The 23,103-nt window shown below is 49.5% G+C and overlaps 2 protein-coding genes across 3 annotated transcripts in view; one reads left to right on the top strand and one right to left on the bottom strand.

Moving 5' to 3' along the window:
• Positions 1-23,103, bottom strand: part of LSP1 (lymphocyte specific protein 1) — a 512,003-nt gene that overhangs the window by 359,781 nt on the left and 129,119 nt on the right. The window lies entirely within an intron of this gene.
• The window catches only part of DUSP8 (dual specificity phosphatase 8), a 93,807-nt gene that overhangs the window by 29,297 nt on the left and 41,407 nt on the right, over positions 1-23,103 (top strand). Inside the window, exon 3 of the mRNA XM_050953697.1 lies at positions 13,832-13,970. Coding sequence (XP_050809654.1) covers positions 13,832-13,970 — 139 coding nt within the window. The remainder of the gene's footprint in view (positions 1-13,831; positions 13,971-23,103) is intronic.

Here is a 23,103-nt window from a genome sequence, read left to right as displayed (position 1 = left end):
TTATGCTCACAACACCCCAGAGAGGTAGGCTGATGCTGTTATCCCCATTCCAGCTAGGAAGTGAGAGACAGAGCAGGTAATCGACTTGCCTAAGGTCACACAGGGAGTCTGTGGCAGAGTAGAAAATGGAACCCTAGGTCTCCCAAGTCTTAATATGGTGCCCCAACTTCTGGACAGTTCCTCCTCTTACCTGAGTACTGACTCTGCTAGAGAGTTCTCACAGCCAGGTGAGGAGGGATGTGAGGATTTCTCATGGGGCACTTCTGCACCCGTTTGTGCTCCCTCTCCCTCCCCCTTTAGAAGGCTGAGATTATTTTATTGCTCGTTTAAATAATAATCCCTAGAGAAGGATGTCCCCAGGTGCCCTCCAAAGGCTTTATTCCTTCCCCCGCAAAGCACTGATCAGCATCCTGTAAGCTGGTTGAGAGAACTCTCCTAAGCCAGGCTGCAGCAGGCAGAACAGCCCATAGGGAAGAGCCCTGCAAGAGCCCCATCCTCAGCACTAGCAAGATGGAAGGAAATTCAGTTTTTTTACAGTGAATTGTTTGATGTGGGGCAGCATCTGAGTCTTCATGCTGAGGAAAGGGCATTTGAGCACAAGAAGCTTGAGAAGCATTGTCCTCACTGCCATGGCTTTATCCTCTGCTGAGCTGCAAGTAGACTCTGAATGGGTGGGTTCGTTCAAAGCTGGAACGAAAAGGGATGTGAACTCTTCTTTGAACCAAAGCCACCGAGCTGGAGACCTTTGAGTCACACTCAGAAATACAGCTGGTTGAGGGGGTGTTGGCTTTGTTTTGTTTTTGTTTTCTCCCTCTTCAAAGGCTTCAGCCCAGGAACCTGAATGGGATTATGGAACTGTGGGTGGAAGGTGTCTGGCTGCAAATGTCCATCGGTCCTGGTTCACTGAGAAGGTTCCAGCCTGGATCATTTAAAAGTCCTCCTCTGCTCCCTTGCAGGGAGCCCCCTGTAGATACAGTATAGCAGTCATGTGATCCTGAATTCCCAGTCCAGTAAGTGGCCTGCTGGACCCACAGCACCACAGCATCCTGCTCGCGAGGACGTGGGTTGCTGAGACAGTCATGGCATACATATGCGTAGCTCGTACCAATGGTGTAGCGAGAGGAAACTCCCTGTCTCCATGTCCCATCTGACTGGTGGGCCAATGACTGTATACTTTTGTGTCTGAAAATGTCAGTGGGGCTGCCTGTGATATGTGGAACTGCGTTAACTGGTTGGCTGTGCCAAATGTCTCCCAACCTCTGGGAAGTCTCCATTACCTGGGATTCCTCAGGCAGCTAAGACGTGGTTGTCAAGTATAATTCCCAATTCTGGACCTTAGTGTCCAAAATATGGGTACTAGCATGAATTCCCCTAAGCTTAATTACAAGCTTAGATCTGATAGGCTGCCACCAATCAGGAATTTTTAGGGCCTGATACCCTCTGGTCCCCCCAAAACCTTCCCAGGGGACCTCAAGACCCAGATTCCTTGAGTCTCACAACAAAGGGAAATAAACCATTCCCTTTCCCCTCCCTTCTTCCTCCCAGCTCCTTCCCACCCTGGGAATACTAGGAGATCGCCTGAGTCAACTTCTTGAATCACCACACTGAGAGGAGTGTTACCTTCCCCTCATCCAGAGGCAATACAAGCTGTGTGAATATAACACAAAGAGAAAATTTATCCTTCCCTTCTCCCCACCAATTCCCTCGAACCTTAACTAGGAGAAAAAAATCACACAGGTCTAAAAAGCAAACTTTTAATAAAAAAGAAAGAAAAAAGTAAAAGGTTTATCTCTGCACTTTAGATGGTAAAAAGTTACAGGGTCTTTTAACTATAAACAATAGAAAGAAACTTTCTCCAGCAGAAACACAATTTAAGCTACTTCCAGCAAGTACACATATGCAAATGAAAAAAAACAAATTAAAAGACTATGACCGCCTTTTCTTACTTACAATTCTGAATAGATAAGAGACTGTAGCAGGGAGATTGGCAGAAACCTCTTTGCACCTCTAGTCCCGTCCAGGACCCAGAGAGAACAAAACCAAACCCAAAACCCACAAACAAAGGCTTCCCTCCACGAGATTTGAAAGTATTTTGTCTCCTGATTGGTCCTCTTGTCAGGTGTTTGCAGGTCACTGTTTGTTAACCCTTTATAGGTGAAAGAGACATTAACCCTTAGCTATCTGTTTATGACAGTGGTCTTGGGAGAGAGAAATAGGTTCCTCCTCCAGTTGAAAGGGGGCTTACCTTTGTCTTGAGCCAAGGCGTATTGGGGAAGACTGTAGACTACTGTCTGAGCTACTGAGTCAGCTCAGTTAGTAGAGGACAGGTGTCCAGTGGGGATCACACATCCATTGCCACAACTGGCACCTTGGACAGGACATCATGTCTGGTATCTGTCGATGATCCTTAAGCAAAAAGAATCACCTGTTGGAATCAGCAGTTGGTGTGGGGTGGAAAGGTTTGAAATCGCTGCTCTTGTTTGCAAGCTGGTGCTAGTCCTTGTCTTCCCGCAGTAATTCAGGATGCACTTGGGGTGTGATCACTTAACTCCTTTGACAGTATCAAACAGGGCACTTTCTGGCAGCAGATTACCATGGTGATGGGCATTTCAGAATCCTAGGGTTAGAGCATCCTTCCATTCGGATTGTAACTTTAGGCAGTCAGGGCCCAGCTGGATGAGGATTGGTTCTTGGGAGAGCAAGGTGTATCACTTGGCATGAAATGGTTAATTAGCTCCAGTGCTTCCTGATCCCTCTGCAGCATTGGGTCATCTCCCAGGCAAGTGCAGCTTTCCCTGGAGAGTGTGCTAGGAGGAGTCACCTCCTCTTTAACTCTCTTGTAGAGTTTCCTCCAGGTTTATTCTTGCTCAAATAGTATCCATGTAGACACAGATCCTGGCTTCAACACCTGGCTTCCCTATCAACTTTCCCCTCTATGGTTAGGCCCAAAGGTGGCCTAGCTTGCCATAGAGTGTCAGAAGCATGTTCTACTGTAGACAGCACTCATGCCCTGGCATGGCTAAGGATAGCCAAGATAATCTACTAGCACTTTTTCATCTCACCTCTCCAAGTCTCTTCAGCCAAGAGTCCAGCACTTCTCTGCCGAACGCTTGCACAATGCCAGCTAAGGCTCTGGCCTTGTGTTCTTCCTTATAGCTGTGCTAGGAGAGGTTCTGCCAGTATTGTGAGCTTCCCCACAGCAGTGCTGTGAGAGGCTTTACAATTCCAGAAGCATGATCCAGCTTTGCATATCAGTCCAGCCCTGTCCCCTTGTCCATTGCAGCAAGGGGCAGAACAAGGGCTGAGGTGGACCTGTGTCCCAGGAGTTCTATAACCCTGCAAAGCCCTTTTAGGCTGGGCAATTAAGGCAGCAGTGCGGCCTGCTTGGGGGAGTACTGGAGCCAGCAGCTGCTGGTCAGGGCAGGCCCAAACTGTCTGTCCTCTGTTCCTTCAAAGCACCAGCTCAAGGTTGAATTTGTCCCTTGTTGTTTGTTCCAAAGGAAAATGGTGTGGGGGGGGAAGAATTTTTAATACGTTTAAGGAAGCCGGCCCTTCCGTCAGCCTGTTTCTGAGCTCTCCCCGGCCAATGCAATGTTTGTTTATTGCAGCTAGGCCATGCGAGGCCAGGGCTTGTTTGGCATTTATATTGCCCGAAAGCTTGTAACTTTAATAAGATGTAAACCATGTCACATCTATCTGCCGTTGCCTAGCAACCCTTCAGTAATAGGCAAAACAAAGCCTCCCCATGTGGAGGAACACTAAATCCTATTGTGGGATAATTTGGTTGGCAAGTGGCTATCTCCCCTGGGGGCCCCCTGCACTTGAGGCGGCACCCTGGTGTGTCTGGCTAAGGTATCTGTTCTCTGGCGGGGCGTGTCCCCACCCTGTTGAGAAAGGATCATTTGGTGCATTCCGATGCTGTGGTGTGCAGGGTTGATGGGCTCCTGACAAGATCAGGGTTATTTAATAATAATTGGAGATATACCTATCTCCTAGAACTGGAAGGGACCTTGAAAGGTCATCAAGTTCAGCCTCCTGCCATCACTAGGAGGACCAAGTACTGATTTTTGCCCCAGATTCCTAAGTGGCCCTCTCAAGGATTAAACTCCCAACCCTGGATTTAGCAGGCCAATGCTCAAACCACTGAGCTATCCCTCACTCACTATTGACACTTAGGGTATGTCTACACTATGGGATTATTCCGATTTTATATAAACCGGTTTTGTAAAATAGATTGTATAAAGTTGAGTGCACGCGGCCACACTAAGCACATTAATTCGGTGGTGTGCGTCCATGGTCCGAGGCTAGCTTCGATTTCTGGAGCATTGCACTGTGGGTAGCTATTCCGTAGCTATCCCATAGTTCCCGCAGTTTCCCCTGCCCCTTGGAATTCAGGGTTGAGATCCCAGTGCCTGATGGGGCAAAAATCATTGTCGTGGGTGGTTCTGGGTAAATGTCGTCAGTCATTCCTTCCTCCGTGAAAGCAATGGCAGACAATCATTTTGCGCCCTTTTTCCTTGGATTGCCCTGGCAGACGCCATAGCACGGCAACCATGGAGCCCATTCAGCTTTTTTTTACTGTCACCGTATGTGTACTGGATGCCGCTGACAGAGGCAATACTCCAGCGCTACACAGCAGCATTCATTTGCCTTTGCATGACAGCAGAGATGGTTATCAGTTGTTCTGTACCGTCTGCTGTGCCATTTGAGATGATGGTTATCTGTCATTCTGTACCATCTGCTGCTGTCATGGGTGCCTCTGGCTGAGGTCAGCTGGGGTCGCAAAGACAAAAATGGGAATGACTCCCCGAGTCAATCCCTCCCTTATGCTATCTAAAAATAGTAAGTCCTGCCTAGAATATGGGGCAAGTGTACTAGAGAACGAGTGTATCAGAACCAGAGAGCACAGCTGCTCTGTGTCAGATCCCGCAGAAATGATGAGCTGCATGCCATTCATGGGGGGTGCCCCTGCAACAACCCCACCCGTTGCTTTCCTCCTCCCCCAACCTTCCTGGGCTACCATGGCAGTGTCCCCCCCATTTGTGTGATGAAGTAATAAAGAATGCAGGAATAAGAAACACTGACTTGTTAGCGAGATAAAATGAGGGGGAGGCAGCCTCCAACTGCTATTAGTCCAGGCAGGACATTAAGTGGTGTGGGGGAGAGGCGCCCAGCATCCCACTGCTATGATAGTCCAGGCAGTACAGAATCTTTTCTTTACACATGAAAGGGAGGGGGCTGATGGAGCTCAGCCCCCAGTTGCTATGATGAAGACAGTTACCAGCCATTCTGTACCATCTACTGGGAATGACCAGGAGTCATTCCTATTGTTACCCAGGTGCCCCCGGCCGGCCTCACCTGAGGCTTGCCAGGAGCACTCAGCAGATAACAAGCATATTGTACCATCTGCCACCGGGGAGGGAAGAGGAGCAGATACTGCTCTTTACTGCCGCAGCATCATGTCTACCAGCAGCATTCAGTAGACATAGAGTGACATTGAAAAAAGTCAAGAAACGATTTTTTTTCCCTTTTCTTTCACAGGGCCGGGGAGGGGGTAAATTGACGAGCTATACCCTGAACCACCCCGGACAATGTGTTTGACCCTACAGGCATTGGGAGCTCAGCCAAGAATGCAAATACTTTTCAGAGACTGCGGGGACTGTGGGATAGCTGGAGTCCTCAGTACCCCCCCTCCCTCCATGAGCGTCCATTTGATTCTTTGGCTTTCCGTTATGCTTGTCACGCAGCACTGTGCTGTGGACTCTGTATCATGGCCTGGAGATTTTTTTCAAATGCTTTGGCATTTCGTCTTCTGTAACAGAGCTCTGATAGAACAGATTTGTCTCCCCATACACGCCCATATGTTTGGGCCGGCGGTTCCAACTACAAACTGACCATGCTGCACTAAAGTGGCTTCATACTGCCAAGGGGAACAACAACAAACTTCTTCGTTGGAGTTTAGCTCTCCAACATTTTGATTTTGAGATTCAGCACATCACAGGAGCTTCTAACAAAGTAGCTGATGCACTCTCCCGTGAGAGTTTCCCAGAATTCAGTAGTTAAAAAGTGTTCTTAAAATGTAGAAGTCTGTTAGTTATATACTTCGGGGTATATGTAAAGGTGCATGTGTTGTATTAATCTGTTTATTTTCAAGTTCTAGAAGGAAATCGCCGCCAGTGAGCTTCCCCACTGTCTGCAATTTGGGGGGCGTGTCATAAACAGATAGCTAAGGGTTAATGTCTCTTTCACCTGAAGCACCTGACCAGAGGACCAATCAGGAAACCGGATTTTTTTCAACTCTGGGTGGAGGGAAGTTTGTGTCTGAGTCTTTGTTTTCTGTCTGCCTGCTTTCTCTGAGCTTTGGAGAAGTAGTTTCTACTTTCTAGTCTTCTGTTTCTAAGTGTAAGGACAAAGAGATCAGATAGTAAGTTATATGGTTTCTTTTCTTTGGTATTTGCATGAATATAAGTGCAGGAGTGCTTTGATTTGTATTCTTTTTGAATAAGGCTGTTTATTCAACATTCTTTTAAGCAATCGACCCTGTATTTTATCACCTTAATACAGAGAGACCATTTGTATGTATTTTTCCTTTCTTGTTTATATAAAGCTTTCTTTTAAGACCTGTTGAAGTTTTCTTTACTGGGAAATTTCAGGGAAATTGAGTCTGTACTCACCAGGGAATTGGTGGGAGGAAGAAATCGGGGAGATCTGTGTGTTGGATTTGCTAGCCTGATTTTGCATTCCCTCTGGGGAAATAGGAAAGTGCTTTTGGTTTCCAGGACTGGGAACGGAGGGGGGAAGGGAAAAAGGATTATTTCCCTTGGTTGTGAGACTCAAGGGATTTGGGTCTTGGGGTCCCCAGGGAAGGTTTTTCAGGGGGACCAGAGTGCCCCAAAACACTCTAATTTTTTGGGTGGTGGCAGCAGTTACCAGGTCCAAGCTGGTAACTAAGCTTGGAGGTTTTCATGCTAACCCCCATATTTTGGACGCTAAGGTCCAAATCTGGGACGAAGGTTATGACAACCCTGAACCACCCCGGACAATGTGTTTGACCCTACAGGCATTGGGAGCTCAGCCAAGAATGCAAATACTTTTCAGAGACTGCGGGGACTGTGGGATAGCTGGAGTCCTCAGTACCCCCTCTCCCTCCATGAGCGTCCATTTGATTCTTTGGCTTTCCGTTATGCTTGTCACGCAGCACTGTGCTGTGGACTCTGTATCATGGCCTGGAGATTTTTTTCAAATGCTTTGGCATTTCGTCTTCTGTAACAGAGCTCTGATAGAACAGATTTGTCTCCCCATACAGCGATCAGATCCAGTATCTCTCATACGGTGCATGCTGGAGCTCTTTTTGGATTTGGGACTGCATCGCCACCCGTGCTGATCAGAGCTCCACGCTGGGCAAACAGGAAATGTAATTCAAAAGTTCACGGGGCTTTTCCTGTCTACCTGGCCTGGCCAGTGCATCCGAGTTCAGATCGCTTTCCAGAGCGGTCACAGTGGTGCACTGTGGGATACCACCCAGAGGCCAATACCGTCGATTTGCGGCCAGACTAACCCTAATCCAATATGGTAATACCGATTTTAGCGCTACTCCTCTCGTTGGGGAGGAGTACAGAAACCGATTTAAAGAGCCCTTTATATCGATATAAAGGGCCTCATTGTGTGGACGGGTACAGCGTTAAATCGGTTTAACACTGCTAAAATCGGTTTAAACGCATAGTGTAGACCAGGCCTTAGTGTCTATTCAGGATGTGGCCGGGAGACGTTAGGAAATGGGTACACAGCCAAGCAGCCGCGTTGTCCCATGTAGTGTTTTTGTTTGCGCCCCCCCCCCATGTTTTGGTCCACAGTTATTCCTCCTCCCTGCTTCATGGAGCACTGGGAGTTGACCAGGATCTGAACAGGAGGTTCCACCTGCATGGGTTGTAATGTTGTTGTTAGTGGCATGAGACTCTCAGCTGAGATCGGGGTCCTGTCGTGCTAGGTGCTGTACAGACATTGAGCAAGAAACAGTCCCTGCCCCTACTTACAGTTTATGTAGACAAAACAGACAAAGGAATTATTATTATTCCCATTTTATAGATGGGGAAACTAAGGCACAGAGGAACTAAGATGTTTGCCCAGGGTCACACTGAGTCTGTGACTGAGCTAGGGATTAAATTGAACCTACATCTCTTGAGTCTCAGTCCAGTGTGACTACGAGACCATCATTCCTTTCTTTCACTGCTGGCTATGCCAGATTGTCGATTGTCCAACAGTCAGGGAAGGTGGGCAGCCTACGAGTCTGAGGTGGGACCTGAGAGTCAGATGCCTGAGGTTCTAATCCCTGTCTTTGCTCCATACTTACTATATGACACTTAGAAAGTCACGTATCCTCTCTTTGCCTCTGTTTTCCCATCTGTGAAATGGGACCGTACTTCCCTACCTGAGCTGGATGTTATGAGGCTTAATTAGCTTCTCTCCAATGCTTTGAGGGCCACATATGAGAGACCCTATAGGTAGCGCTGAGTATTATTGAGGCTGGAAGTTCTCCCTTCAAACCATTCCTGAAGGAGCTTGTAGGGTACTATTGTTTCAGCCCTGTGAGGGGCTGAGCTGCGGATACTGCAGAAGGCTCATCAGCACTTGGGCTCTGTTTGGATTTGGGTTATTCAACAGTGCCACTAAAGGGATATAGTTAACTTTTTTTAAAAAAAAATCAAAGAAAATCCTGGGCCAGATCCTTTGCTGGTGGAAATCAGTGTAGCTCCCTTGAAATCACTGGAGCTATTCCAGTCTGTCAGCTGAGGATCTGACCCTGTAATATGAATCTCTGAACTTATATTAAGAATAGCATCTTAGATTATTAAAAGTGCAAGGGACATTAAAGCTCAGACCTCCAAAAGTGCCCATTTCCCATCTCAGCTAGAAAGCCCAGTTCCTTTTTGTCCCATTGTCAAACCTAGTCCCAGATTTGGACCTTAGCGTCCAAAATATGGGGGTTAGCATGAAAACCTCCAAGCTTAGTTACCAGCTTGGACCTGGTAAAGCTGCCACCACCGAAAAAATTAGAGTGTTTTGGGGCACTCTGGTCCCCCCAAAAAAAACCTTCCCTGGGGACCCCAAGACCCAAATCCCTTGAGTCTCACAACTAAGGGAAATAAACCTTTTCCCTTCCCCCCCTCCAGGTGTTCCTGGAGAGATATACAGAAGCAAACTCCGTGAATCTAAACAGAGGGAGTCCACCCTCTCTATTTCCAGTCCTGGAAACACAAGCACTTCCCTCTTCACCCAGAGGGAATACAAAGTCAGGCTAGTAAATCTAACACACACAGATTTCCCCCTGACTTCTTCCTCCCACCAATTCCCTGGTGAGCTGCAGACTCAATTCCCTGGAGTTCCCCACTAAAGAAAAACTCCAACAGGTCTTAAAAGAAAGCTTTATATAAAAAGAAAGAAAAAATACATAAAAATGGTCTCTCTGTATTAAGGTGACAAATACAGGGTCATTTGCTTAAAAGAATATTGAATAAACAGCCTTATTCAAAAAGAATACAATTCAAAGCACTCCAGCAACTATATCCATGTAAATACAAAAGAAAACAATAGAAACCTTACTGCCTTACTATATGGTACTTACAACTTGGAAATAGAAGATTAGAAAGCAGGAAACAGAAATCACTTCTCATAGCCGAGAGAGTGCAGGCAGAAGACCCAGAACAAAGGACTCACACACCAAAAAACCCTCCACCCAGATTTGAAAAAGTCCCGTTTCCTGATTGGTCCTCTGGTCAGGTGTTTCAGATTACTTCTTTCCAGGTGTAAGAGACATTAACCCTTAGCTATCTGTTTATGACACCCATTCATGCTGTTTTCTTACCTTTCTGCATTTCTCTGCGCTGACTTTCCGGGTCCAAGCTAAGTCAGTTTCTCTTTCCCCTTCATAGTGCTGTGGTGTCTGGGGTTCAGGTTGTCAGGTTGTCTGTAGTGGCTCGTACCAAAGAGTGGCTTGTTTTTGACAGTCTTCCCTGAGGTTGGCAGGCACCTTAAACTGGTGATAAGTTCTATAATTACATTTCACTAATCCAGTAACAAATGTGAACTCCTGGATCACTGCAACAGTCTTACATAGAATCATAGGCAGTCCCTTTTGGTTCTCCAGTCTACCTGGCCACCCAGGCAAGCTGGACTTGGTGATAAATGGTCACTTACACCAAAAATCACAAAATATTCAGGTTGCTCCCCGTTCCAGGAGATGAGTCGCTTACCTTAGATCCATTTGTGCCTTATATCTCATAGCAAAGGCAATCCTATAGTAAACTAACTAAGGCTTTATTAACTACGAAATGGAAATGAGAGAGTTATTTACAGGTTAAAGCAGGCAACATATTTGCGCAAATGAGTTCAGTCTGTGGTTCCAAAAGATGTAGTAATCTGTCAACACTTCCTGTCTTCTTTGGGTGGACCCAGGGGATCTCTGCTTTTCGTTTCTTAGCGCCAGCTCTTGGAAGTCCAAACTGAACAGGAAAGAGGTGAATAATTTTCATGCCTGCTATCTTTATTTCCCTCTTCCAGAATTCAAGCTGATGGGATGTGCTTTCTCACACTAGCACCTTCAGGTGTGTGAGAGGACCATTAAACCAGCCTTTGTGCTGTGATGTTCCAGGATGGCTCAGTCAGTCTTTATAGTTCTTCTGGGTGAGCGGGGGAGCCACTCATCCTAAGTTCACAAGCTGGCCTCCAGAGGCCTCCCGCCTCATGTGTTCTTGCAGGCCTGGAGCCTGGCAGTGCAGGCAGCTGTTGATCTCTTTGCTGTTCAGGACACTGGAGAGCTACAGTGCTCAGCCCCCTGTGCTGCAGAGCAGAACTGAAGAAGCTGGGTGTGGGGTGGAGGGCTGAGTGCTGTGCTGTGCTGTGCTGGGGGGAGTTGGCTTCACTCAGCAGCTCAGGGTGAGATGGGTTGGAGGGCACCAGACAGGGTGGCAGGGGAGGTGCTGAGGTGAAGTATGCCTGGCAACGCTGAAGGTAATGGTCATTTGGCACCAAGCCCTGCGTGTGGCACCAAAGGCATGTGGAGTGGGGGCAGGACTGCAGAAGTCACTGCAAGCACAATGGCAAGAGCTACCACCCATCGCGCTCTGCTCTCAGCCCAGATGGCCGTTGGGGGGTGATGGGCAGTGCTGGGGCAAGGTCACTGATGTCTCCGATGGCTGAGAATAGAGATGGGGCAGGATGTGCTTGGCGGGCCAGGGAAAGGCATCTCGGGTCTTTGCATGCAGGGCGGTCAGTAAGTTGTCAGGCGATGCTGCTGGCCAGGGACTTCTGGCAAGCGTGTCATTCTGTGGCGGTTGCTGCCGAATCAAAGCTCTGAAGGGTTAGTGAGTGTGGCACAATGGCAGGCACCTCCCCCCACTTGCCCCAAAACCTTATTGAAGCAGGTGAGTGACAGCCCCAGCTCCCCATACCTGGTAACTGAGATTGCCAACACAAATACAAGCCCGCACCGCAGAGAACAGCAAACTCGCTACACAGACAGCTCTAGACTGTAAACTCCTTGTCCAGCTGCACAGTATCTGCGCTAAACTGCTCTTTGGGCTGTAATGGAAAGAGTTGTTCATTCCCTGCTTCCCTCCCTCCACCCCCCAAGTCCTGCTGGCAGGTTTCATACTGGCTCTGCTTCACAGCTGCTGCCTCCACCTACCGCAGAATGACAAATGTGCCTCGCCCCACAGAGCGTGAGGCTGCTAGCTCGCAAGGCAGGTGTATGTCAACCATCTGCCTATTCAGCAGGTGCACTGAGCCGTGGCACTGCAAGGATTTTATCAGCCTTTAATGCGTTAACTTTTCATTAGACACAGCGTGCCTCCCACTGTCTCTGTAATCCTGCCATTAACTGGACACCATATAACCTCTCCTCAGAGATTGATCTCTTCCTCCCCGAGCCCGCCCTCCTAAGAATGGCTAATACCCTGGGCGCAAGCCCTGAAAGCTGGCACGCCTCACTGGTGCTCCTGAATTCACCACGTCTTGGACTGGGTTCCTGAGGATCTGGGAACAGCAGCTGGCTCTGTAAATTGCTCACTGCACAGAAAGGTGCAGTGAGCAGGTCAGGCCAATCTTCCCCCACACACAGTGCTCTCTGCTGTGTGCAGTCCCTGTTGTTAGGAATGCCTAGGGAAAGGGGGCAATGAGAGCCCACATGGCAAACAGCTGATGTGGGGATGTTCCCATCACTTCTCGTACTAGGGCCAAGCTTGGTCTGCAGGAGGCTTTGACTTGGTAATGCACTCCTAACAGAGGAAACTCTGAGCAAGCAGATGGCAAATTGTAATTGATTTGCATTGTGGTAACACCTGAGCAGGAGTCTCATTGTGCTAGGTGCTGTACATGCACAAAGTGAGAGAGCCCCTGCCCCAGTGACTTAACATCTACATGGGCAAGACAGGCAAAGGATGCGGGGGAGGAAGTAACTTGCTCAAGGTGGCAGAGATGAAGGGACTTACCTGCAGTCATACAGTTGGTCAGTAGCAGAGCCAGGAATAAAACCTAGGGCTTCTGAGTCCCAGTTCAGTGCCCAATCCACTGGACCATGTTGTTTCACGTATGAGCTGATGTGCTATCAAAACAAGTGGATGTGACTCTTGAGGTTGGCTGTGCAGAGAGATTATAAGGTGGCAATTACAGCCCATGTCTCCTTCTCTCTGGCTGGCCCTGAGAGCATCCCTGCCATGCAGGATTCAGTTCCAGCTACCTTGATACCAGAATGAGAGAGGCAGATTGGAGAAGAGCAGTACAAGGGAAATGGGGGACTGGAGGGTTTGCTTGTGCGGAATTATTGAAAGAGCTGAACAATTCAGAGCTGGCTAAACGAGGAAGTGAGTGTTTGTCATGTGGATCTGCAGGGGAGGAATGGTTTGTGGGGGAGTGTAACTGGGAGGACGGGGATGAACTCAAGCAATGGAAAATTTAGGCAGGGTATGGGAGAAGGGGGGCTTGAGAGTGGGATTTTCAGAAGTGCTCACAATTAGCCTGACTGCTCCCCTGGAGTTCATGGCAAAATGCTCCGTGACAGAGCTGGGTGCGAAGTGAGGCCTATGCTGAGCACCTTAGAACACCCTACCATTCCTGTCTGTAAGAGTTGCTAGCCTGGGGAGTGGTGAGCGAAGCCTCCTCACTTGGGATAGGACAGAGTCCTGCACAGGCTGAGGTGGCAGGGTCAGGGCTGAGGTAAATGTCATTGTCATCTGATTCCTCGGCTTCACCTAGACAGTGGCTCCCATCTCTTATCTGGGTTATAATGGAGGCCAGGGGGCTTCCCTCTCCATGTCCATTCAGCATAGGCTTTCTCCATCCAGCTGTCTCAGTAGATCCTGAGATCTGACCTACAGGAACCATCCTCTCCTGGGGAGTTCAGTTTCCATGTCCATTCAGCTCTTGGTTTCTGTCAGTAGACCCTAGACCTGTTCTGGCAGAGGCAGCCTCCTCAGACGTGAGTGGGAGAGCCACGTCTCCATGCTCCTTCAGTTTAGAGGAGCAAAATTAATCTGCTTCATAACCTTACCGTGGCCACCAGCTCCCCTTCTCCCTCCCTTTCTAGCTCCCCTGCTTGTTTCTTGCTTCATGCCTGATCTGAAGGGACCGTTGCCTCCTGGGGTGTGGGCAGCAGGAGGATTTGCTCCATCCTACCTCAGGCTGGGGACTCTTCTCCAGCACTGAAGTCAGAAAACCTTGGCGACACAGAGAGCAGTGGAGAGCAGCAGAACTCCCCATATCCAACCCCTACCCCCCCTGCTATCTGCCCCCTACATGCAGTAATGCTCTGTTGTGGTGGTTTCCCCCCCCCCCCCAGGTGGAGGCGGAAGAGCACCAGGACGTGGTGGTCTATGACCAGAGCACACGGGACGTGAGTGGCTTGGCTGCCGACAGTTTCCTCTTCATCCTCCTGGGCAAGCTGGACAGCTGCTTCCACAACGTCTCCATCCTCACAGGTAGGATCTGGCTGAGATGCCATAGAGAAGTGGGGGCTCTGCCCCTGAAAGGGGGCGGGGAGGATGTCTCCCTTGAGTACATGTGGTTGTGACTAGTGTTTCTATCTCCGGGCCAGACGCTGGGTCACCAGCACCTTAGGGTGCCCATAGGAGTGCCTCCATGCCTTCAGGTGACACTCCTGGATGAACTGTGCCATCTCCCAGAGATGGGACGTCCTTAGAGGGTATTGTGGCACCAAGAATGCAGACTGTCTGCAGCACCTATCTGGCACATCACCAGTCCTGCTCATCTGTACCGCTGTCTAAGCCAGCGTTGGGTCCCTCAACCTGTAGGCAGGTGCTATATTGGGGGACTGAGATGTGTAGAGTCTCTCATCCCAACACACTTCTCAGTCTACCTATGAGAGGCTGCCTTTTCACCTTCCACTGGAAGGCATCCACTTCTGGGGTGGAACCCAGCAGCTGTTTAATACCACACTGAAAAATACCACAGTGCTTCTAAGACAGGAAGTGAAGAATTCTAGGCCTGGGAATGAAGACTAACATCCCCACAGATGAAAATGTAGAGGAAATTTGCGTTAGGCAGTGTAATTACCTGAGCTGGAATGTGGCCTGAGCACTGGGATTAACACCCTTTCTCTTGCGCCAGGGGATCTGCAATGAGTGCTCAGCACTCCCACTTTAGATCCGCTCTTAAAGAGAGTGCTTGGGTTCAATGCTGGGAGCTCAGCAGCCTGAGAGAGGGAAGAAATTCCCCACAGAACCCAGCCATACTCAGTGCTGCGCGTATCGTGAGGAGGCACCTGTGTGCCATGGTGTGGATCTGCTGCCTGGGGTCTCGCTGACACAGCCCACAATTAGCAATGCAGGGCTGTCAGATGTTCGAGGGGGCTGCATCCACTCTTGGCTCAGGAATGGAGGGTGAAGAAGGACACGGTCTTCCGTGTCCTGAGGTGCTGAGTATTGATGTCTGTTCCCTGATACCTTACGGTGCTGGCCCATGTCAAACCTACTACATGGCTCATGATCTCTGCATAGTGCCCAGGTGTTGGTAATGTGACCCTAAAGAGGGGACTCTCTAAAGGTCTTGTTGAGATACAGTTGGCCAGGCAGGGTGGGTGTGAGTGAGAGGAGGGAGCTGCGTGTGGCTCCATGATCTCTGCATAGTGCCCAGGTGTTGGTAATGTGACCCTAAAGAGGGGACTCTCTAAAGGTCTTGTTGAGATACAGTTGGCCAGGCAGGGTGGGTGTGAGTGAGAGGAGGGAGCTGCGTGTGGCTCCAAAGGACCAAATTAACTTGGAACAAAACTCCTTGGGTATGTTTAGTGCCTGTATTTTGTTCCACACAGACAGAGGCCCCATCCGGAGTGGGATCTGAACAATACTAGGCCCAGCATTGTTCATCCATGACAGTTACTGCTATGCTTTTAGCATGATTTCTCCAGAGAGACCTTTGCACTCAAAACAGAATACATCATAATTGTAGAGAGTTTTTTTTCTTTCTTCTCAAACTCTGTCCTAAGTAAACCATGCTACACACTTCCCTGGTAAGTGTTCTGTCCAGGCCACAGGTTTATGTCCTGATTCTAGCACAGCAGAGCCCTTGTCCACTTTGCTCAGGGAGAAAAAAAATGCTAGAATCCTGCTGGAAGTGAGCATGTCTAGGCCTGGGTGTAGCCAGCACAGTTCTGCTCCCACAGAGAACCTTGCCATATTTGCAGCTGTGTTTCTTGGGCCATTTGTGAGCATGCCAGAAGTCTCCAGTATCTCTTGTAAATGGATTTCAGGGCAGTGCACCCTCTTGAGGGATTTGCCAGCGCCGCTCAGTTGTGCCCTTCTTAACGCAGAGGAAACAAGTGAAGCTGTGCTGCCCCTTCAGCTTGCGTTTCTGCAGGCAGCTGTCACTTGGGAACAGATGTGGGCCAAAGGCTGTGCTCGCTTGGTTTGGCTGGTGGCATGTTGTGCGACAGCAGGGTTTAAGGCTGACTTTCGGGGGTGGGGGGTGCACGGCACATCCAGCCAATAGGCTGGTGAACTTGCTCACTGTGGAAGGGCAGCATGGCAGCCTGTCATGTTTCCTGGGCACACGCAGACAGGGATGATACAGTCTTTCTCTAGACTATATGGCGGTTAGTCTGCCTCACTGTTGTCTATTGAGCTCAAGGAACAGCTCCCCAAGCTCAGTCAATAAAGGAAACCCATTGATTAAACATTGGTGTCTGTTCCATATGTTCCTCCCAGTAGAGGGCAGTGTTGTCCATCAACACAAAAGAGCTCCATCCAAGCTCCCCCAAGAAGAAGCACAAGACTGCAGGGATAGGGGTTTGCTTGCTCTTCTGGCTCTTTTTCCTCTTGTGCCTTCTAGCTCCCTGTGATTTTAGGGGACATTCTCCATCTGTCTCCTGCTTGGAGCCAGTCCCACAGTAGGAGCAGCCAGCAGGGCTGTTGTGTAACAGAATAGCTTTGCTGAGGAGGGAGCATGCATGGGAGGATGTGAATGGAGAGGGCAGGGAGGTGATTGAAAGTATCCAGTTACCCTCTCCCAGATGAAATCATCCACCCCATGCTGCTTGATATTTAAAAAGTGAATGAATTACCAGAGCTCCACTCGGTCTCGCGCCTATTAAAAAAAAAACCCGGAGGGGGGAGGGATTTTTCATTCAGAAAAGGAGGAGTGGGAGTGGAGAAGTTATCGCTGGAATGAATCGGGGTCCCCTGGGTGTTATCCAAGAAGACAGAGCATATGAGAGCAAGTGAGCATGATGTTCTAATTATAGGCTTGCTGCAGAGCAAGCGTTGCCCTCCCGGTGCTGGGACAAAGCTCACGAAAAGCTGAGTAGGGAATGAATGAATGAATGAATCTCTCTCTCGCTCTGGCAGGAAAAAGAGCTGGTGAGCAGGTGTTGAGAGGGTGAAAGCTCCTGTTCATTCTGGCAGCTAGGATGGCAGGGCTGCCTGGCTTGTTTCCCATCACGTAGCCATCCTGTGCATTCTTTGCTGCATTGGACTCAGGCAGCCGGCTCCTTCCCTTGGACGCAAGGCGTGTGTACACGTGCAGCAACTCAAGCTGTGTTAGCGCCGGTAGGCACCTCCATAGGTCACGCTCTGGGGGTTAAAGCAGGGGTTCCCTGGCTTCTCTTCCCTACTCTGCCAGTGGCGTGCCGTGTTTTTTGGCAACAACTGTGTTTCAGTTTTGCCCTCTGTGCAATGGGGATGAAATTTGTTAGTACCTATGAAAGAGTCTGGCTCAGTTCCATGCTGGCCAGGTACAAAGGCTGTGTCTAGTTGTGGAAACAACATAGCAGCCACGGGCTTTTGTCACAAAGGACAAGTCTCTGATGAATATCTGACCTTAGTAATCTGAACTGCTCTGAGATCCATGGGGCTGTGTTTGTACAGTGCCTGGCACAAGGGGGCCTTGATTTTAGGTGGGCCTTCAAGGTGCTACTGTTGTATGCAGAAGAAAGGCTCAAGGAGAAGGCTTTAACTATACCCAGGGCTTTAAAAACCAGCAAAGCCACCTTTGAAATCCCCCTCCTCGCTTCAGAGGCAGCCAGTGTAGTAGGGCACAGGGTAGGAGTGATGTGAAAGAGGACCTCAGGCCAGCAAGCAAGTATACTGCTGCCTCTTGAACAATCTACCAGTGCAGTGAAGCCTGGTTGACAGGAGATACAGTAATCCAGGCTTGTGGTCGGCAGGGCCTGTTCTGCAGCTCCAAGGTCACTGTGGAGTCTGTAAGTGCAGAACCCTGCATAAATTGCACAATGAGGTGAAAAGAATCCTCTTTACCCACCTCCCCAGGAGCCAGCTCAGTCAATGGGGATGTGTCAGGAGCATCCTCCTTGCCACAATCCCTAATGCACCAGCAACACTTTTGCTTTCCCAAGGTCGAAGAAGAGGAGGTTCCAGTGCATTTAGCTGGCAAATTCGCCCAAGCCCTACCTCCAGAGCAGAGACCCAGCTCCAGGTGTGGAGCAGTAATTATTGCTAATGCTGCCCCATTCCCAGATGTGTAGTGATTTGCATGCCACTGGCTAGGCATTGAGCAACCCACGTGAGAGCAGAAAGGTGTGAGTCACCCCCATCATGCTGGATTTCATGCCCAGGTAGGTCACAGTGGCACAGAGCCTCAAAGGTGTCTAGGAGCCTAACTCTCATTGCAAATAATAGGAGTTGGGTGTCCTAAGATCCTCTGAGGAGCTGTGCTAATGTGCGCTTCTCCTCTCTTTAGCTCACGGGTTCCATAAGGTGAAGTACAAAAAAGCAAACTCTCCTGTGCTGGAGGGATGCCTTTGGACTGCGGGGAATTGTTAGCTGGGGGCAGAGTACTTCTTACAGTACCCTTTGCTGTACCATTGGGAGAGCTCACGTAGCATCTTCTCAGCTACAGTGCAGCATTTTGGACTTTTATGGGTCTCCCCTTTTTACCTGTATACAGAACTACCTGTTACCCCCTTTTTTTTCCCCTCTCTGGTGCCACACGCTATGGGCCTATCGGCACTGACGCTGGCAGGTATCATTTCCAGCTTGAGGAGATTTGCCAGCACTCGCTCTGATCCAGCTAGAGCACTAAAAAGAGCAGTGTAGCTGTGACTGCATGAGCGACGGGAAGAGCTAACTGCCCTGCGTACATCCCTAGGGTGTCAGACAGGATTAGCGTCCGGACCGTTAGCCGTGGCTGCACGGGCTACACTGTTATTTTTAGCACGGTAGTTCCATCTAGCATGAGCACGGGTATCTCTGCCCAAGCTGGAAATTTACACCTTTAGCTCCAGCGTAGACATAACCTCTGTGAGTGACGGCGTGGTTGGCTGGGAGGATGGAGCAAAGAAATAATGGGAATAAAATTAAGCCTTGTGCTGATGGGCCGCTTCCGTTATCCTGGGTCTTGTTTGTGACTCCTAAAGCTGGCCTTTTCTCTCCAGTGCCAATTACTTGTCTGTGTCTCACTCTTTTCCCCCCCTTACTACAGCTGCTCCTTTTGCCCATGCTGTCTATAAATTAAAACTCCCCCCGCTCATTGACAGCGAGTGTTCGGTTCTGTGCTGTGATAGGTCTGTTCAGTTGCATGGGCCAAGTCTAGCCCTATGCATTTCCAGCTCCAAAACAATAGCTATGTACAAGAAACCCTGGAAGAGAAATTGCAGCCAGCGGGGGGTGCGGGGGTGAATGTGTTCCCAGAAGTGGCTGGTAATTGCCTTGCTGAGGTTTTGGCAAAGCCTCTCACGCTCCTTTTGCTGTGGCATTTGTGAGCTGCACACCCTGGAGCCTGCTGGTTCGCTAATGGGAAGCGCGGACCACTAATGTGTGGAAAAAAGGAACCAAAATGTAGAACACTGGGTCATGGCTGCTGAGTTTTATATGGAAATCGTGACTCAAAAATACTGCTGAAAACATTCAGGAGGTGGGGGGCCTGAGCACGTGCACACACTCATGCAGTTTTCTCCTTCCTGTAATGTGGGCAGCAGCCAGTTATTTTAGATGCACATTAGCAGCATTTGGGAGGTCTGAGGGGGATGTGTGTGGTGAGACTGATGCTGATTTCATCCCAATGGCAAGGCACTTCACCAAAAGTAGTGGCATCACCCACTTGCAAATCTGGCATAAGGGAGACCAGAATGAAGCCCTCTCTCCTGCTTGTATATAAAGTTTGGGGATTTGCTCAGGAATGCAGCCTCCAATGGAGATTTGGAGCCAGATTCTCATCTTGCTTATGCCAGCATCAATCCAAAATAACCCCGCTGACTTCAGTGGCTGTACTCTGGATTTACACTCTAATGAGTGAAATTGGATACAAGCTGTTAGTCTCTCCAGTGGAAGTGTCTTAGGGGCATACTTTGCTGCCCATGACTAACCCTTTGTCCACATCCTATTGCTCATTCTCAGTGAAGGTTTTGGGGTGTCTGCTCTTACAGGTTTTAGGCTGAAACTCTTTCTGCAAAGGTTGTTCTTGTTGCTAAGGTATCGGACTTGAACTCAGGAAATCTGTGTTTCAGTTCCGCCACATATGTCCTGTGTTTGACCGTGCACAAGTCACTTCATCCTCTGCCTCCATTCTCTGTCTGTAAAATGGTGTTAGTCATCCTGTCTTGTCTGTTTGGATTGAAAGTTTGTTAGGACATGGATTGTGTCTTACTGTGTCTCTTAGCACAGTGGGGTCCTCATCCTAGTTGAGGCCACTTGGCAGTACTATAATATTAATAATAATAATGATGACTTATCTCTGATCAGCCAATCTCATTTGCCAAAACACCCGCCTTCAAGAAACTGAAAAAGAAGAATGCCAGAGAGACTGAATAGGCTGAAGGGGGATGGGGAGAGAGAATAATCAAAGCATCCTCTGATCCCTTCTTGTAACTGGTGTTCTTGGTCCTGGCTTCTTGTTTAATGCTATCGCGTGCATGGATCTTTGCAGAGGGTTAAAGGACATGGGCCAAGATTTTCCAAAGTGACTCGTGATTCCGAATGCCTCCATTTTGGGGTGAGTGAAACACCTTTTAAAGGGGCCTGGTTTTCAGAGGGTGGGCGCTCCGCACTTCCTGGAAATTGGGCCCCTCTAAGGTATCTGAACAAAGGGACCCAAAATCACTAGTCACTCTTGAAAAATGGTAGCTAGTGAACCTGCTCAGCAACACTCCCAGTCAAAATCAGAAAGGGCCCAGAGAATGCCAGTGCTGTGATCGTAGCTTAGGGGCTGCAGTATTTTTCCGCTGCTAGGTGAAAGAAGAAATAGTCCCCCTTTCTTAGGATCGCTTGGTAGCATGTTGTGCTTGGGCACAGAGTGGGTATTTGCTGTCTTTTTCAGAGTGTGGCTCTGAGCCATTATATAATGATGGCTAAACTGAGCACACATTGGCACTGACAGAAGCTGTATGACCTTAGCCAGACCTTACCATCTGTTTATCAAAGCCGCCACCGCTGCTCTTCCAAGGTAGGTGAAATCATTGTTTAAAATGGAGGCAAGAAAGCCAATCTCATCCCAGGCATTTGGTCAAATGCCGGGGAACCCAACCTAAGTCCCAGACGCAGGACCCCAGTGGGGAAGACTCACCCAGATGGTCTGACTTATCCTTTGCATTTAGATCAAAACAACAAATTCTGATATTAAAAACCAATCTCCCCACCCCCAATCTCAGCATTGGTCCCTTCCTGTACATGATTTATTAACGCCTGCATCGTGCCGGAGTGTTGTCCTGCATCCCCTTGGAGCGTAATGGTGCATTTTCTCCCACTGCTTTTTGGAGATGATGGGAGCTTTGGGCCTCAGTTCCCAAAGAATGATGCTTCAGTCTGTGCTGAGGTCTTGTCTGCACTGTGCGTGTTGGCAATTGGTAGCTGGACCCAGCATAGCTGCACGGGTATAAGTCCCTAGTGCAGCTTGCCCTGGTTTCAAGCAGGGGTTGGCTCCACCAGTACAAATGGCAGGTTTGCCCGTCTGCTTTAGGACTTTGTACTGGTGCGGCTATGCTAGAGACTGAAGGCAGGGTAAATCCTCAGTGTAGACAACACCTCCACCCCGTGCAATTTTACAGGCTCAGGAGTGCTGAGGTGAAACAGAAAACCTAAGTCAAATTGCATCTGGTTTATTTTCTGGTTTAATCCGCACAGATGAGACCGCTAAACTCATTGTATTTGTGACCTCTCTCTGGAGAAGATGTATCGAGAGCAATTCTTGATAAGGACTAAAACCTGTGTGTCCTGTTCTCCCACCAATGATTTACTCCCACTGGCAGCAGTATCTGTCTGGAATTTCCCTGTGGCTGATGCTAGTGAAACATGGTGGCTAATGAAACTTGCAGTAGTGTCCTGAACAGAAAGGAATTCCCCCGTTATAGACAAAGGCCTTTTATTTTCCCAGCATGGTCTAATAGCTTGAGCAAGGTTGGAGATGCCTGGCTTCTGTTCCTCATTGTGATGCTTTGAGCGAGTCACTTCCCCTCTCTGTGCCTGGGAGTATATCTACACTGCGATCAAAAACCCGCGGCACCAAGTCTTGAAACCCAGGTTAGGTGACTCAGGCTTGCACGGCTTGGGCTCAGGGGCTAAAAATTGCAGTTTAGATGTTTGGGATGAGATGGAGCCCCAGCTCTGAGAGCCTTCTTCCTCACAAGTTTTAGACCCTAGGCTCCACCCCAACCCTGAATATTTTATAGCTCCTCCGCCCGAGCCCTGTGATTCCGAGTCAACTGACCTGGGCCAGGGGTGGCCGTGCCGCAGAGGGGAGGCTTTATGTATTTTGCAGCCCCAAGCACAGCAGTCAGGCGGCTTTTGGCGGCGCACCTGTGGGAGGTCCATTGGTCCCACGCCTTTGGTGTACCTGCCGCCAAATTACCGCTGAAACCGCGGGACCAGTGGACCTCCTGTAGGCGTGCCGCCGAAGGCCACCTGACTGCCGCCCTCACAGTGATCGGCAGGTTGCTCCAGGCATGCGCTTGGTGCACTGGTGCCGCAAGCATTTTATTGCATTGTAGCCATACAGTTTACCACATGACTCCTCAGCAGGGCCGCCCGGGGTGGGGGAAGTGGGGAAATTGCCCCGGACCCCGCAGGGGCCCCCATGAGAGGTTTTCAGGGCCCCTGGAGTGGGGTCCTTCACTCGCTCCGGGGGCTGCAGAAAACTCTCGCGGGGCTGGGGCCCCCAGAGCTTCTTCTGCTCCGGGTCTTCAGCGGAAATTTGGCGGCAGGGGGTCCTCCCGTCCTGGTACCCGCCGCTGAAGTGCTGGGTCTTCGGTGGCAATTCGGCGGCAGGATCTGCCTGCCACTGGTCTTTGGGGCACTTTGGCGGCAGGTCCCAGAGCGGAAGGACCCCCCACCACTGAATTACCGCCGAAGCAGGGCCCCTGCCGCAGACCCCAGACCCCCTGAATCCTCTGGGCAGCCCTACTCCTTAGCACCAGTCTTCTGCATAAGAGTTCCATGTTGTGCGTGAAAGCAGCAGCAGCCGCAGATGGGCCTGAAAGGAAGAGGGGAGGGGGTGATGGGATAGAGGGCAGGAGCCCCTAAAGAGTTAACAAACTGGAAGGCATGATGATTCCAAAGAGGCTGGGGGGGTGGAACCTTAGAGTCCATTCTTCCCAGTCTTGGAAATCATCTCCCTGTTGCTTTCTTTTTTTTTTCTTAGTATAAATAGTGC

The sequence above is a fragment of the Gopherus flavomarginatus genome, chromosome 5, assembly GCF_025201925.1.
Source record: "Gopherus flavomarginatus isolate rGopFla2 chromosome 5, rGopFla2.mat.asm, whole genome shotgun sequence".
Taxonomy (NCBI): domain Eukaryota; kingdom Metazoa; phylum Chordata; order Testudines; family Testudinidae; genus Gopherus; species Gopherus flavomarginatus.
Note: the sequence above shows the minus strand (reverse complement) of the source record. Positions and strands in the feature narration are given on the sequence as shown.